The following is a 12658-nucleotide window of genomic DNA, read 5'->3' on the forward strand; positions in this document are numbered from 1 at the left end:
CAGACCACTCCATCTCCCAAGCCCCAGTCTCTGACCCCTGCATGCCATCCTGAGCGAGAAAACCTAAAGGAGCCTGAGACACAGGCCAAGAAGCAGCCTTCACACCTTAGCCGTCACAAGGGAGGGCCTGGCAGAGAACAGGGGACACTCTGGAAGCTTCTAGAACTGAAAAGGTAGTACAGAACTGTGCTTCTTCTCTTCCCTCTCCATGTTCCTATCCAGCTGCCCGAGGCTGGGCTACTGCTTCTTTAACTGAGCAAGCAGACCCTGACTAGGACATCTAAGCTCAAGGGATGGAGGGTGAGGTGAGAATAGCAGTTGGCCTGATCCTTTAACCTACCCTGAATCCCTGATCTGTCCAAATCTGTCTACTGATGGCACCCTGACTCCCTGCCTGAGCCCAAGTACCGACAGTCTCATCCGCCTCATGGTCCTGGCTCCTTGTTCATTCAGACAGGAGACTGCTACTGTCCCCCAGCCCTGCCCCATCCTGAACAACTCCAGCATCTGGTGCTCTGACCGAATTCCCTCTCTAGAAAAGGACCTCCCCCCACAGAAGGCACCCACGCTGAGAATGGCAGACTCTCCGACCAGCTCACCCACCTTCTGCACGTCTGTTCACACGTGGGGAGACTACAGGAGTGGGGAGATGACAGAGCAGCTGAAAGCCTCAAGCGGGCACCCCAGAGACCACCACCCTTAGCCGCCATCCCCTATAGCAGCTCCCTGCATCCTATATAGGAGGAAGTGCAAAAGCTTCTGTGCTCCCACCGAAGCCCCTCGCATTTCTCCCTCAGCTTCTCTTTCATTGCTTCCAACACTCCAAGCAGGACCACTGGTTTGTTCATGCTTGGTTATATCTTCCTCTAACTACTATCTCCTTTGTTGAGAAACTCCTGCATGTGCCTTAAAGTAAAGGGCCCCCACTGTAAGAATTCTCCCATCTTCTTCAGCCAGACAGCTTCCGCACAGCACCCCAGGCACACCACCACTGAATTAGAAACGCATAGTTCATGCACAGCCCGGCACTAGCAAAAGTGAATCGTGAAGACCTGCTTCTCGAAACATGCTCACTCAACACAGTGCCGAGTTTATCTGCAGCTTCTGCGGCCCCCGGAGCCTTCCCCTCTCTGACACTTCCCCATCTCATGAAAAAAAAAAAAAAAGAAAAATAGCCCTGAGACCTAATTTCAGCCGAACCTTCAAATGTCTCCACTTCCAACTTCCCGAGGACGGATCAACTGGCTGCCAAGCTTCTGCCACCTCCCAGCTGACCCTGCCTGACTCCTCAAGGTCAACAGCATGGGCGGGCGGAGGAAGGAGGAAGAACTGAGCCCACACCTAGACACAGTAAAGGCCAACGGGTTTCCAGGGAACCATGGCAGTCAGCACTTCCTTGTCTCCTGTCAACCTGATTCCTGGGAACACACTCCAAGACTGTGGCCCAGAAGGACTTGGGTCGACCCCACATACCTGCAGATTCCAGGCCCTACCTCCCACACCATCTTTCATCTCTGTCTTCTTCGTTCCCAATACAGGGAAGACAGACCTGGGTGAGCATCCCAGACACCTCCAAGAGAGGAACAGGAGGCCACTGTGGTCACCTACTCTCAGCCCCAGCCCCATGGGCTCTTTATCCCAGGTCCCCCACAGCTCTGGTACACACAGTCTCCTGAGGAGACACAGACCCATGCCCACTGAAGCCCACAGGGGTAGCCATACAGGAGAACAGGGACGACCTGCAACTCAATCAAGTCACAAAGCTGGCACCAGGCCTTGAGGCCACATTATAATATTAAGCACAGGGCCATCATCTTCACAGAAAGAAAAAGACGAGGCTCTCTCCACCCCCACACTCTGAGGGGCTGTCATCCAGGTCCCACTGAGCCACCTATGCCCTGTGAAACAGCCGTGGGAATAGCTCCTCACAGAACGAACGAGTGAGAATCCTGGGAGGGAACACACAACCCAAACTGGAGATCCACTCTCAGCCTGGTGGGACCTCTGTCAGATCCAGTCCTCTGCCAGTCCCCGAAACCTTCCACTCTGACACACAATCTCCCACAGGGCACCTTCTGTGAGAGATGGTGACATCCTGTCACCCAGGTTTGCAATGGCAGCAACAGTGGCAGGTTCACTGCAGCCTGTGGTATCTCACCTGCCTCCCCCAGGCAAAACCGTGTTCCCTAGGCCCCCTCAGGGTCTACAGGGAGCAGCAGCAAGCTGTGAACTGAGGATACAACTGCAGGAGAAAAGTGTTCAGGAATGGGGGTAAGGAGACTCTCCTCCTGATACCCCAGATGCCCTATCTTCTGTGCTGGGTGGCTAACCAGGTCACGACCTAGCTCAGAAATGCTAGGATTTGAACCCAGATCTTGTACCTGAGCATGTCAGCTCTGGGCCAATAGAGTCTCCACTCACACCCCTGTCTTTAATGGCTACACAGAGCCAAAGGACCAAAGGACAAGACACTGACAGGGCCAACAACCCTATCAGTGCCTGGCTAACTTGGGGGCTATGAGACAGAGATACCAACTCTGAACCTGTGTTCCTCGTGTGTGAAATGATAACACTTAGTGACATCTCACAAAGTGGCCAGAAGGCGTTTGGACAAATGGCTCTTGAACGTGCCCTGCACCCTGCAAACCACCCGGGTCTAGCAGCCAGAGTGCGTTCCTGGGAGCTGCAGGCTCACAAGCTGGCACTGACTTCCATCCTTGGGCGGCCATGTCCCGGAAAACAGGGACGACAGAACAGGAAAACCGCCAACCCCAGTGGCAATTACCAAGCCACACGTTATAGCAACACGAAGGTATGGTGGTGTGCACGCTGGAGCCACAAACAGAGGAACGGCAGGCCACATGACAGTCCCACTCTCAGTCCTAGGAAGCCACATTCAAACCCTGGGGCTAGACACACTGGGTCCCATCCATCAGCCTGAGCTTGAGTGAATGACTTATCCCATGAGCCTCAGTTTCCCCCTCTGTGGTGAGGCAATCAACATCAGGGCTACCAGGAGAAGGATCACAAAAGTTGATGGTTCAGGACAGTGGGCGCAGTGCCTGGTACACAGCATGCACAGTGCCAGTCACACAGTGGACATTCCATCAGTGGCAGGATCGTAGAAATACCAATCATTGTTCCAAGGACCCCAGAGGTCCTCCCTGCCCACTGCGGTCCTCGTATTCAGAGGGGGAAACATCTACTTTCTGCTCCAATGGACAGTAATGGGCTCACCTTTGTAGAACCCCCCCAGAAAACAGCTGGGAACATCTAGGAGTATGACCCTAGGCCCTCCCTGCCAAAGGCTAACACTCAGCCCTGACTCTGAACCACCTCTTAAGGAAGTTTGTTAAACACACACACCCAGGTCCTACAATCCTAAAGGGACCCCAGAACCTAGTTTTATACCATACACAGAAGCAGAAGGGTGAGTGGCCCCGGGGAAGGCCCTATCCTTTCAGTCTGGTACCCAAGGCTCCTCCTGGCCCAGCCTCACCTCCTACCCAGGTTTTTTAACCCCTGTCACCAGACTCAGCAGCAGCAGTGGAATGTAAACCACACCTTTGCCACTACCACCACCACCACTGCCTACCTAGCCAATTTCCACTGACCCTTCTGAGCCTAAGACACCTCTCCCACCCTCTAGCGTCAGTCAAAGTCAGTTCCCCTAGAGCCCCTGAATCACATAATGACGGCCAGGCCTGGGTTCTTGTCCTCTCTCTCTCTTCTACCTAGCTCCCCCTGCCTACCGGCCACAAGACTGGCTGGCACCTCGTCCTCCAGTTCAAACATCATCTCAAAGCCCTAGTGGGGCACACCTATAATGTTTGCACACAGACAGTAGAGGCAAAAGAATCGGGAGTTCAAGGCCATTATCTGCTACATATACTATTTGAGGTCAGCCTGGGCTATCCAAAAAATAAAACCCTTAAGATCACATCACCCCTAGTGGCAGCTCTTAGCACCAACTCAAAGCTGCGGGTTCTTCAGAACTCTGCACACCGCACACTGGCTCGGGGCTCTCTTACCCTCTGCCCATTCCTAGAATGGTGCCTGGTGCACAGCAGGCACAAGGGAAACCTTGCTGAATGAACGGATGGAGGGAGGGTCAAAGGGTCACCGTCTGCCTCTGATCCAGCCTGGAGATCCCTGGGGCACACAGTTTGTATTCTTTCCTTGGCGCCAGGTGCCTGCCACAGAGCACGCACCATCCTGTTCGCTTCGTAAGGAGGTCTGCGCAAGTGCGTGCTTGAGTGTAAATGCAGAGAACAAGAATACATAGAGACTGGTATAGCGGCGGGCGCGTGCGCCTTTAATCTGAGCTCTCGGGAGGCAGAGGCAAGTGGATGAGTTCTAGGACAGCCTGGGCTACATAGTGGGTTCCAGGCCAGCCAAGAACTCCTGTCTCAGGGAGAAAAGGAAGGAAAGGGAGGGAGGGAGGGAGGGAGGGAGGGAGGGAGGGAGGGGTGCATGGGAGTGAAGTCACTGAGGTCCACTTGTGCGCAGTCACTTAGGATTTCTGGGTACATATACGCATGCAACCCACAGCTCCGTATATGAGCAAACAGAAACATATACACAAGAGCAGGCACGTGTCTGGAGGTCACAGGACAATGCCAGACACCATTCTTCAGGGTACCATCCACCCTTCCGAGGCAGTTACTGACACAGATCTCGCAAGGTAGGCGGGGCTGCGTGGCCAGCAAGCCCCGGGGCTGCCTGTCTCTCCTTCCCATCTCTGTGACTGCACATTCCTGCCACAGCACCTGGACCTTCATTTTAAACACGGGGTCTAGAGATGGAACTACGTTATTGTGTTTTCTTTATTGGCTGAGCCGGCTCCCCAGCCCTTATCTAGGTTTCAAGAAAGAGAGAGGTATACATGCCGCCTGTCTAAACTGAAGAGCTGTGCTATAGAACACACACTCTGTTTGAGTCCATTTTAAGGGATCATCAGCTGGAGAATACAGAATCCTTCCCTTTCCCATCAAGACAGAATCAAATTACGACACGCCCTGAGCTGTTCTATAAAAGATAACAAAATAAGGGTGGAGGGCATAATGTGTGCACATGCCAGGCGGCTCCAATCCAGCCTCCTCTCCCAGCTCTGGTGGCCCCCTAGGCTCTGTCCTCCATCTGCCCCCTCCCTCAAAGAATGGGGTCCCGTGTGGCCCCCAAGGAGCGGGGAGCTGCCAAGGGATCGGATACCTAGAGCAAGGGAGGCTGGATGCTCTCCCGGTCCATGAGGCTCCAGGAAGGGGGGTGCGGGGTCGCAGAGCAGCCCCGCAGGGCGAGGTGGTGATGGTGGTGGCAGTGGCGGTGGTGACGCAGAGATAGTTACCGTGACCCGGAACGGGGTTGCAGCCGAGGGCTCCATGCTGGGGCTTTTCTCTGACAGGCTGCCGGGAAGGCTGCGCCGGGAGCCCGGCCTTTCTTGGGGTGACTCTGTCAAAGAAGGAGAAGGAAGGTGAGCAGATCTGAAAGCTCTGAGAGGCTGTAGCTTCCGCCGCCACCCACTTCCAAGGACAGCACAGCAGTTCCTATAGCCACAGTGGAAAAGTGTAGTGTCTTGTTCCCCAAAACTATCCGGGCAGTTAATTACTGTATACTCAAAAGGACCAGAAGACCAGGTTTAAATATTTGTAGGTAATGTTGACAGTGGCGCTACTCACAACGGGCACAGGGCAAACACAGCTCTTTTGCCCATTTGGATGATCGATGAACACGGTAAAACATCATTTACATGATATGGATGAGCCCGGAAAACATCGTGCCAAGTGACATAAGTCAGAAACCCAAGGGTGAAGAAGACTTGTCTAGTGCAACAAGGAGAAATACCCACAAAAGTCAAATTCATGGACAGAGGACGGGTCAAAAGTAAGGTACCCAGGACTGTGGGAAGGGGTGGGGGGTATGGCCACGTGGTGTAGGGTTTCTGTTTAGGAAGCTGGAAAGGGTTTGCAAAGGGAGAGCTGTACAGCACATGTTTGCACACTCAAAAATGATCAAGATGAAGCTGGGGTGATGGCTGAGAGGGCAGAGTGTTGATGCACAATCGAGTTCAGATCCCCAGCGTGCACACAAATGCCCAGTGTGCCCTAATCCTGGTGCTGAGGAGACAAAGACAGAAGGATCCCGGAAGCTCACTGGCCTGGCAGTCTAGCTGTAAGCGAGCTCCAAGTTCAGAAGAGCCCTGGCCTCCAGAGGGGGATCAGGGGAGGGGAGGGGAGAGGAGAGGGGAGGGGAGAGGAGAGGAGGGGAGGGAGAGGAGGGGGAGGGGAGAGGAGAGGGGAGGGGAGGGGAGGGGGGGGAGGAGGGGAGGGAGGGAGGGGAGGGGGAGAGGAGAGCAAGTTACATGCATTTACTACAATTCTATTTTAAGACAGGTAAGCCCTGGCTGACCTTGAATTTGCCATGTAGCTGAAGATGATCTTTAACTCCTGAACCTTCTCCCTCTATCTCCCAAGTGCTGGATTTTTATGACCATTTTAAAAAAGATTTATTTATCACTGTGGTATGTCATAGATGCTTTCTGCCTACATTGTATGTATGTGCAACCACATGCACCCCTGGTACCCTTCGAGGCCAGGAGAGGCACTGGATCCCCTGGAACTGGAATTAAGGACAGTTGTAAGCCACCATGTGGGTGCTGGGAACAGACCCAGGAACCTCTGCAAGGGCAGCCAGTGCTCTCCATCTCTGAGCCATCTCTCCGGCCTCACAACTGTGTTTTAAAGGCTACGGGGTCTGTACTTAAGCTCACAGTTGTGTATACAGATCAGTGAGCCTTTTCCATGGCCTGCCTCCATGGTCCCCTCAGCCAAGATAATCTGCGACCTCTGCCTTCTAATTTGGGCCTTCCTTCCCAGAAGCTTTAGAAGTGGGAGGCCTGTTGGGCAGACAGTAACAGGGCTGAGACAGTAGCGGCCGCACAATGCTGAAGAGACAGGTGGGGGGGTGAGCCTACAACTTCCACGGCGGCTCCCCTCCTCTCACCCCCTCACTTACTCCCCGTAGACAGGGCTTCTCTGGAACTCACTCTGAACTCAGAGATCAACTTGTCTCTACCTCCCAAGTGCTGGGATTAAAGGCCACTGCACCTGGCTTCTAAACCGTGAAATACTCAGATGTGTAATACTCAGGTGACAGTCTGAGGGTAGAGCGGGGGGACACACTTGAGCCAGGCCTGCACGTGCCTATTTAAGACCTCTGTCGGCTCCATCCAACTGCTTCTTGCCTGCTCCCTCGGACTGTAGTTGCTGTCTCTTTGCCTGCTCTGCTATGGCTCCCCCATAGAAGACTTCCCTCCCCCAGGTTCTCCCAACAGCCTGACTAACCAGACAGCCATGAAGGAGGTCCCTAGTGACACCTCTGCTTGTCATCTCGCTGCTCTATGGAAAGGGCTGAGCCTGAGGAATGTCATTGCCCTGTGTGTGTGTGCGTGGGACACAACTCCCAATACCCACACTGCACCTCCACATTCCCTGTACCCCACAAGGAGCCTGGGTGTGTGTGTGTGTGTGTGTGTGTGTGTGTGTGTGTGTGTGTGTGTGTGTGTGTGGCATTTAGGAAAAATCCTGTTGACTCATAAGGAAGAAAAAGACAGTGTGAAGGTCACGCTGGCACATGGGACACACGGGGACATGAGATAAGAGACCACCCTGGCAAATGTGTACACACATTCACGTTCACACAGATCCTCCCACACGGACAAAGGGGATGTATGTAGTAGACACAGGACCTAGGTGCTCAGAGACGCAGGCCCCTCACAGGCGGGGCAGTCTAGAACATCCTACCCACACTACTACACCTCCTCTCCTGACTGAGAAGGTATCCTCGCAAGTGTGAGAGGACAGAGCTTAGCCCCTCAATCAGCCACAGCAGTCTACTTCTGAGCCCTGGCCAAGGAGCAAGCAGGCCACCTCTGTCAGACGAGCCCCTCCAGTCAGGTGGCAGGCAGCCATCTCCATGTTTCCTCGCTGTGTTTCTCTGCTTAGAACTTGCCCCCGCCCCCATGCTCTGCTAGTCAGTGGAGAGACACCCACTCTTTCTGGAGGTTTCCCTAGGAATTCTCTTCCCACGCTCACCGTCTGCTTTCAAGCCTCTTCCCCACCCAGCCCTGGCTTCTGTTCACTCTCTGTGGCAGCGCGCACCATCTCCACCTGGACGGGTATCCCAGTGTGCTTCCTAGTGGCACATGTCGTCCACACCGGGCACATGTCCTGTGAGCTCTGTGACCGTTTACTCCAGTCACCTCTGAGTCCTGAGGGAGGCACATGTTAGGCCAAGCAGGCAATGGACACCCCACTTCACCAGAGTAGAGCCTGAACCTCAGGTCCCCCCCCTAGGAAGTAGGTGGGTCTGGACCAAGTCCATGGTTCCTGAGGTACTGAGCCCTGGGCCTCAGGGCCAGCCAAAGGGTTAGACACATGGATGGCCCTCAGAGTTCAGTTCAGGGTACAAACTTTAGCTAAAGCAGGCTCCCGTGATCAGCCACCCTTCCAAGGACAGGGAAAGCGTCATAATAGGGGCTGACGAGCCTGGAGGGGTCACACTCCAGCTAGCTATCTTCTACCTTACTCCGTCCCCTCAAGACAACGTACACTTTACCCTGGTCCCTAAGGTGCCACTCCATGGTGCATCTGAGTGCTGCCTGTGCCATACCTGCCACAAGGCAGAGATGCCCGCCTTACCCCTTCATCCATGCTGCCCCCTTGTGATGGACTACACGGCCTTCTGTGGGATACAGTCACGTTCTGAGAGGCCATCGTTCCTGTTAGGGGTACTGCAATCGTTTAGACACAACTCATGCCCACTCTCCATCACTGAGTCTTGCAGACCTACTAAGTCTCTCCCTATTTCTCACAGTGGGAAGGAGAATGAGTATCTCTGTTCCTAGTCCTGTTGAGCCAGGCATCCAGCGGTTCTGGGTCAACACCCCCTTCCCCCCACGTTGACCATCACTCTTTCTCCACCAACTCAGCTAACCCATATAGAGCACCCACTTCAGTCAAGGGTCAATAGCGGGCAAAAGCAGTCTCCTCCAAAGGTCTTCGGGTCCCTACAATCAACAGAAGAGACTGAGGTCCCCAGAGAATGACTGGCCTGTGTTCACATGTGGGAAACACACAGATGGGCATGTGCACATGTACATACACACAGACACATACAGAGGTGCGCACACATTTACATACAGGCATACAGACACATACAGAGACATACATACACACAGAGGTACACACACAGGAACACACACATACACAGCCACATATGTACACAAAGAGGTATACTTACACACAGGCACACACACACACACACAGAGGTATGCTTACACACATACACACACACAGAGCACCTGTCTTCCTGGTGCAACAAGGATGGTGGGGGCTGCACCCTCACCCAGCTCTGATATTGATAACCTCCAGGAACCCCCCAGAACCTTGCTTCTTGCCTGATCTAGAAGGTTGTCAGAGGCTCCTTGGTCCAACCTCCTATTTTACCCCAAGTGACTTCCCGGGGAGCCACAGGCAGGCAGACACCAGCCAGCATTGAGCTAGGCTAGGTGCACGGGTAGCCCTGAACAGCACCTCTCCTCCTCTGCTGGTGTGTGCTGCCCCTCGGGGATCTCCTCAGGTTCCGTTCTCCCTTGCATCCACATAAAATTGCAGTACCAAAGGTAGATTCTTTCAGGTACTCCACATGTCCTGGGCTTTATAATGAAAAAGAGTAAGACTTCCCCACCTCCTTGGGACCCAGCTTTGGCCAGCTTGTGTATAACACACAACAATACTGACCCTGCTGAGAACATGTGTTGACAGATTGGACAGCCATGGTGTGTCTCCAGATGAGGAAACCAAGGCTGCAAGATGTAAAGGTAACTACGTCCCCCAAACAATGCCCCCCAGAAGAACTCTCACTTAGGACCACAGGGGGAGGAGTCTCCGTTTAAACCCTGTCTGTGCCGTGTGACTCTGGCCCCGTGCCTTTCCAACTCTGGGCTCATGATTAAACATCAGTTCAGTGAGTTGAGAGTAAAGACAGCCCTCTCCCAGTGCCCTCCCCCAAAATAACCTTTATTTTATTCCAGAAAAGCAAAAAAGGGACATCCTCACTGCATCCTCGGACCTAACAGTGCCTCTACATCTGGGGATCTCAGCTCCCAGCTTTAAATTAAGCTCAGGGACCTCTGTCTCTGGCCTCCAACTTGGCAACACGGCTTTTTCCCAGGGTAGGGAAAGCAGGTTTCCCAGAGAGGTCAAAACCACTAAGATCACCCAGCACTAAGAAAGTATCTGTAGGAGCCAATCACCTTGGAGTCTTCCTCAGAGGACAGCCCAGTAGTGCTTCTTCATCTCAGACTTGATATGACCTCAACGCAACCTCCCAGTCTACAGAACTGAGCCTTGGAATTGGCTGACCCTGAATCTCTTTCTCCACTGACAGGAAAAAAAGTCCCTATTTAAGCACAGGGACCAGGGTACCATCTACTCTTGGAAGCTACGGTCAGAGTCAGGCATCTTAACCTTCATGTGTTCGCAAATAAATAAATAAATAAATAAATAAAATAAAAACAGTTTCATTCAAATGCTGCTGGCTTGGTTGTCATGGATACCACCTAATCATGAAGGATGGCTGTTACTTGTTCCCATGGAAACAGTGGCTGGAGGAACATCCTGTAATTTCAGCTGTCGGGTTGCACCGTCCAGATCTTAATGGTTGGAGGCAGGTGGAGGTGGAGGCGACGACCACGTATGTCGGGAGACTCAGGGTCGGGGGAGGTGTGGAAAGACTGGGTGCTGGGGAAGTGGATGGGGGTCCTCACAGTGATTAGGAAAATGTACATCAGAACTACAGGATAGCAATTCACACTTTTCAGATAGGCTTCAGCCCAGTCAAAAATTGAAAAGAAACTAATTAAAAGAAATTAATAAGGGACCAGTGCTGAAATTAAAATGAGCAGTGACTCTCACTGCTGGCAGAGATAGAGTGCTACTCATTCACCTCTGCTGGTGACATGAAAAGGCTCTGGGAAACAATCAGGCAATAGAAGGTCCAAACACACACTCTCTCTCTCTCTCTCTCTCTCTCTCTCTCTTACTCTTTCACACACACACACACACACACACACACACACACACACACACACACATATGAGCACACACATGCACGCACACACACACACATGAGCACACACACATGCACATACACGTACACACACATGAGCATGCACACATACACGCATACACACATATGAGCACACACACATACACGCACACATGCACGCACGCACAGAGGACCAGTCCAGAAAAATGGTTCATCCCATATCTGCTGCAAAAAGATATTTGCAGCAGGCCGGCACGTAGCATACACACCCAACAGTAGGGAACGAATAACTGTATCTTGGAGCAAGCATCCAATGGAGTACTACACAGCACAGAAGAGGACACGACTCAGGTGGGCTCTACATGGAGCACAAAGGCCTTAAAATCTAAATGTATATAGATTTAACATGAATATCGGGATGATGAGTGAAAAAAAGAACAGTTACTAAAGAAGACAGAATATAAGCCTCTCATAAAATCCACAATTTTCACAGAAGCTTTATAATAACCCCGAGTAGGCACAGCCAAGCAGTCTTCAATGGGGAGAGGTTAGGCAAACTGTAACATAAAAGAATAATGACCCCCATAGAAACCTGTACCCCAATTCCTGGAGCCTGTGATCAAGCCACAGAGGGACTCTGCAGGTATGTTCTTGAGAATAAAGACTGGGAAGCAGAAGGTTACCCCGGGGGACAACCCCTCCTCGGGAGCCTTTAAAGGTGGGCAAGGACAGTCAAGATTGGAGTTAGATCCACAGCAGGAGGCGAGAGGCAGGAGATGTTCCAGATGCAAGAGAGGCCTCCACCCTCCAAGGCTGGCACAGTCTAGAGAGCAGAGTGGACTGGAGCTTACAGTCAGCATGAGACAGGGGCATCAGTCCTACAACCAACCCCAGAGAACTGCATTCTGCCAACAGGGAACGATTTCTTTTTGTCTCTTTTGTTTCTGCTTTTGAGACAGGACCTTGTTGTACAGTCTAGGCTGGCCTCGAACTTCCACTCCCCAGGCTGGGACACAGGTTACAGTGAGCTTCTCTCTAGGGTCTTCAGAAGAGAAGGCAACCCACTACACTGTGACTGCGTCTGGCCAGGCCAGTGCTGGAATTCCATCCGAGCCGTGAGACAGCACCCGTGCGTGCCGTCTGACAGATTTCAATATGAGCAGCAGCAACTGAAACAGAAAACTGGGGCTGGAGGGGCAGTGTGGCTCAGTGGTAGACACTTCCCAGCACATGTGAGGCCCTAGAGTTCACCTACAAGCAGGGAGGGAGAGTGTAGGAACGAACTGAAACTGCAGAAGGAGCTATGTGGGCTACAGAATACATGATTAATCCACACGACGTGGATGGATCTCAAGGGCGTCCTGCTACTGATGAAAGTCAGCGCCAACGAGTTCCACAGCCCTGACACCACTGGGAGTGATAAAACAGGGCCTGCGGCTGTAACTCAGTTGGCAGAGCGGTCACCTAACATGCATGATGCCCTAGGTTCAATCCCCAGCACCCCACGAACTGGGCATGGTGCTGCACACCTGTAAAACCAGCACGTGGGAAG

The 12658-nt window shown here is 52.7% G+C and overlaps 1 protein-coding gene across 6 annotated transcripts in view; it reads right to left on the bottom strand.

The window, feature by feature from the left end:
- The window catches only part of Dab2ip (DAB2 interacting protein), a 170744-nt gene that overhangs the window by 81265 nt on the left and 76821 nt on the right, over positions 1 to 12658 (bottom strand). For 5 of the 6 annotated variants that reach the window (XM_032903189.1, XM_032903186.1, XM_032903185.1 and 2 more), the window contains exon 2: positions 5345 to 5448. In XM_032903189.1, the coding sequence (XP_032759080.1) occupies positions 5345 to 5448 (104 nt within the window). Of the gene's footprint in view, positions 1 to 5211; positions 5324 to 5344; positions 5449 to 12658 lie in introns of those variants that run through there. The other variant, XM_032903192.1, reaches the window with a different exon arrangement.

This window comes from Rattus rattus, chromosome 5 (assembly GCF_011064425.1).
Source record: "Rattus rattus isolate New Zealand chromosome 5, Rrattus_CSIRO_v1, whole genome shotgun sequence".
NCBI classification, from domain to species: Eukaryota; Metazoa; Chordata; class Mammalia; order Rodentia; family Muridae; genus Rattus; species Rattus rattus.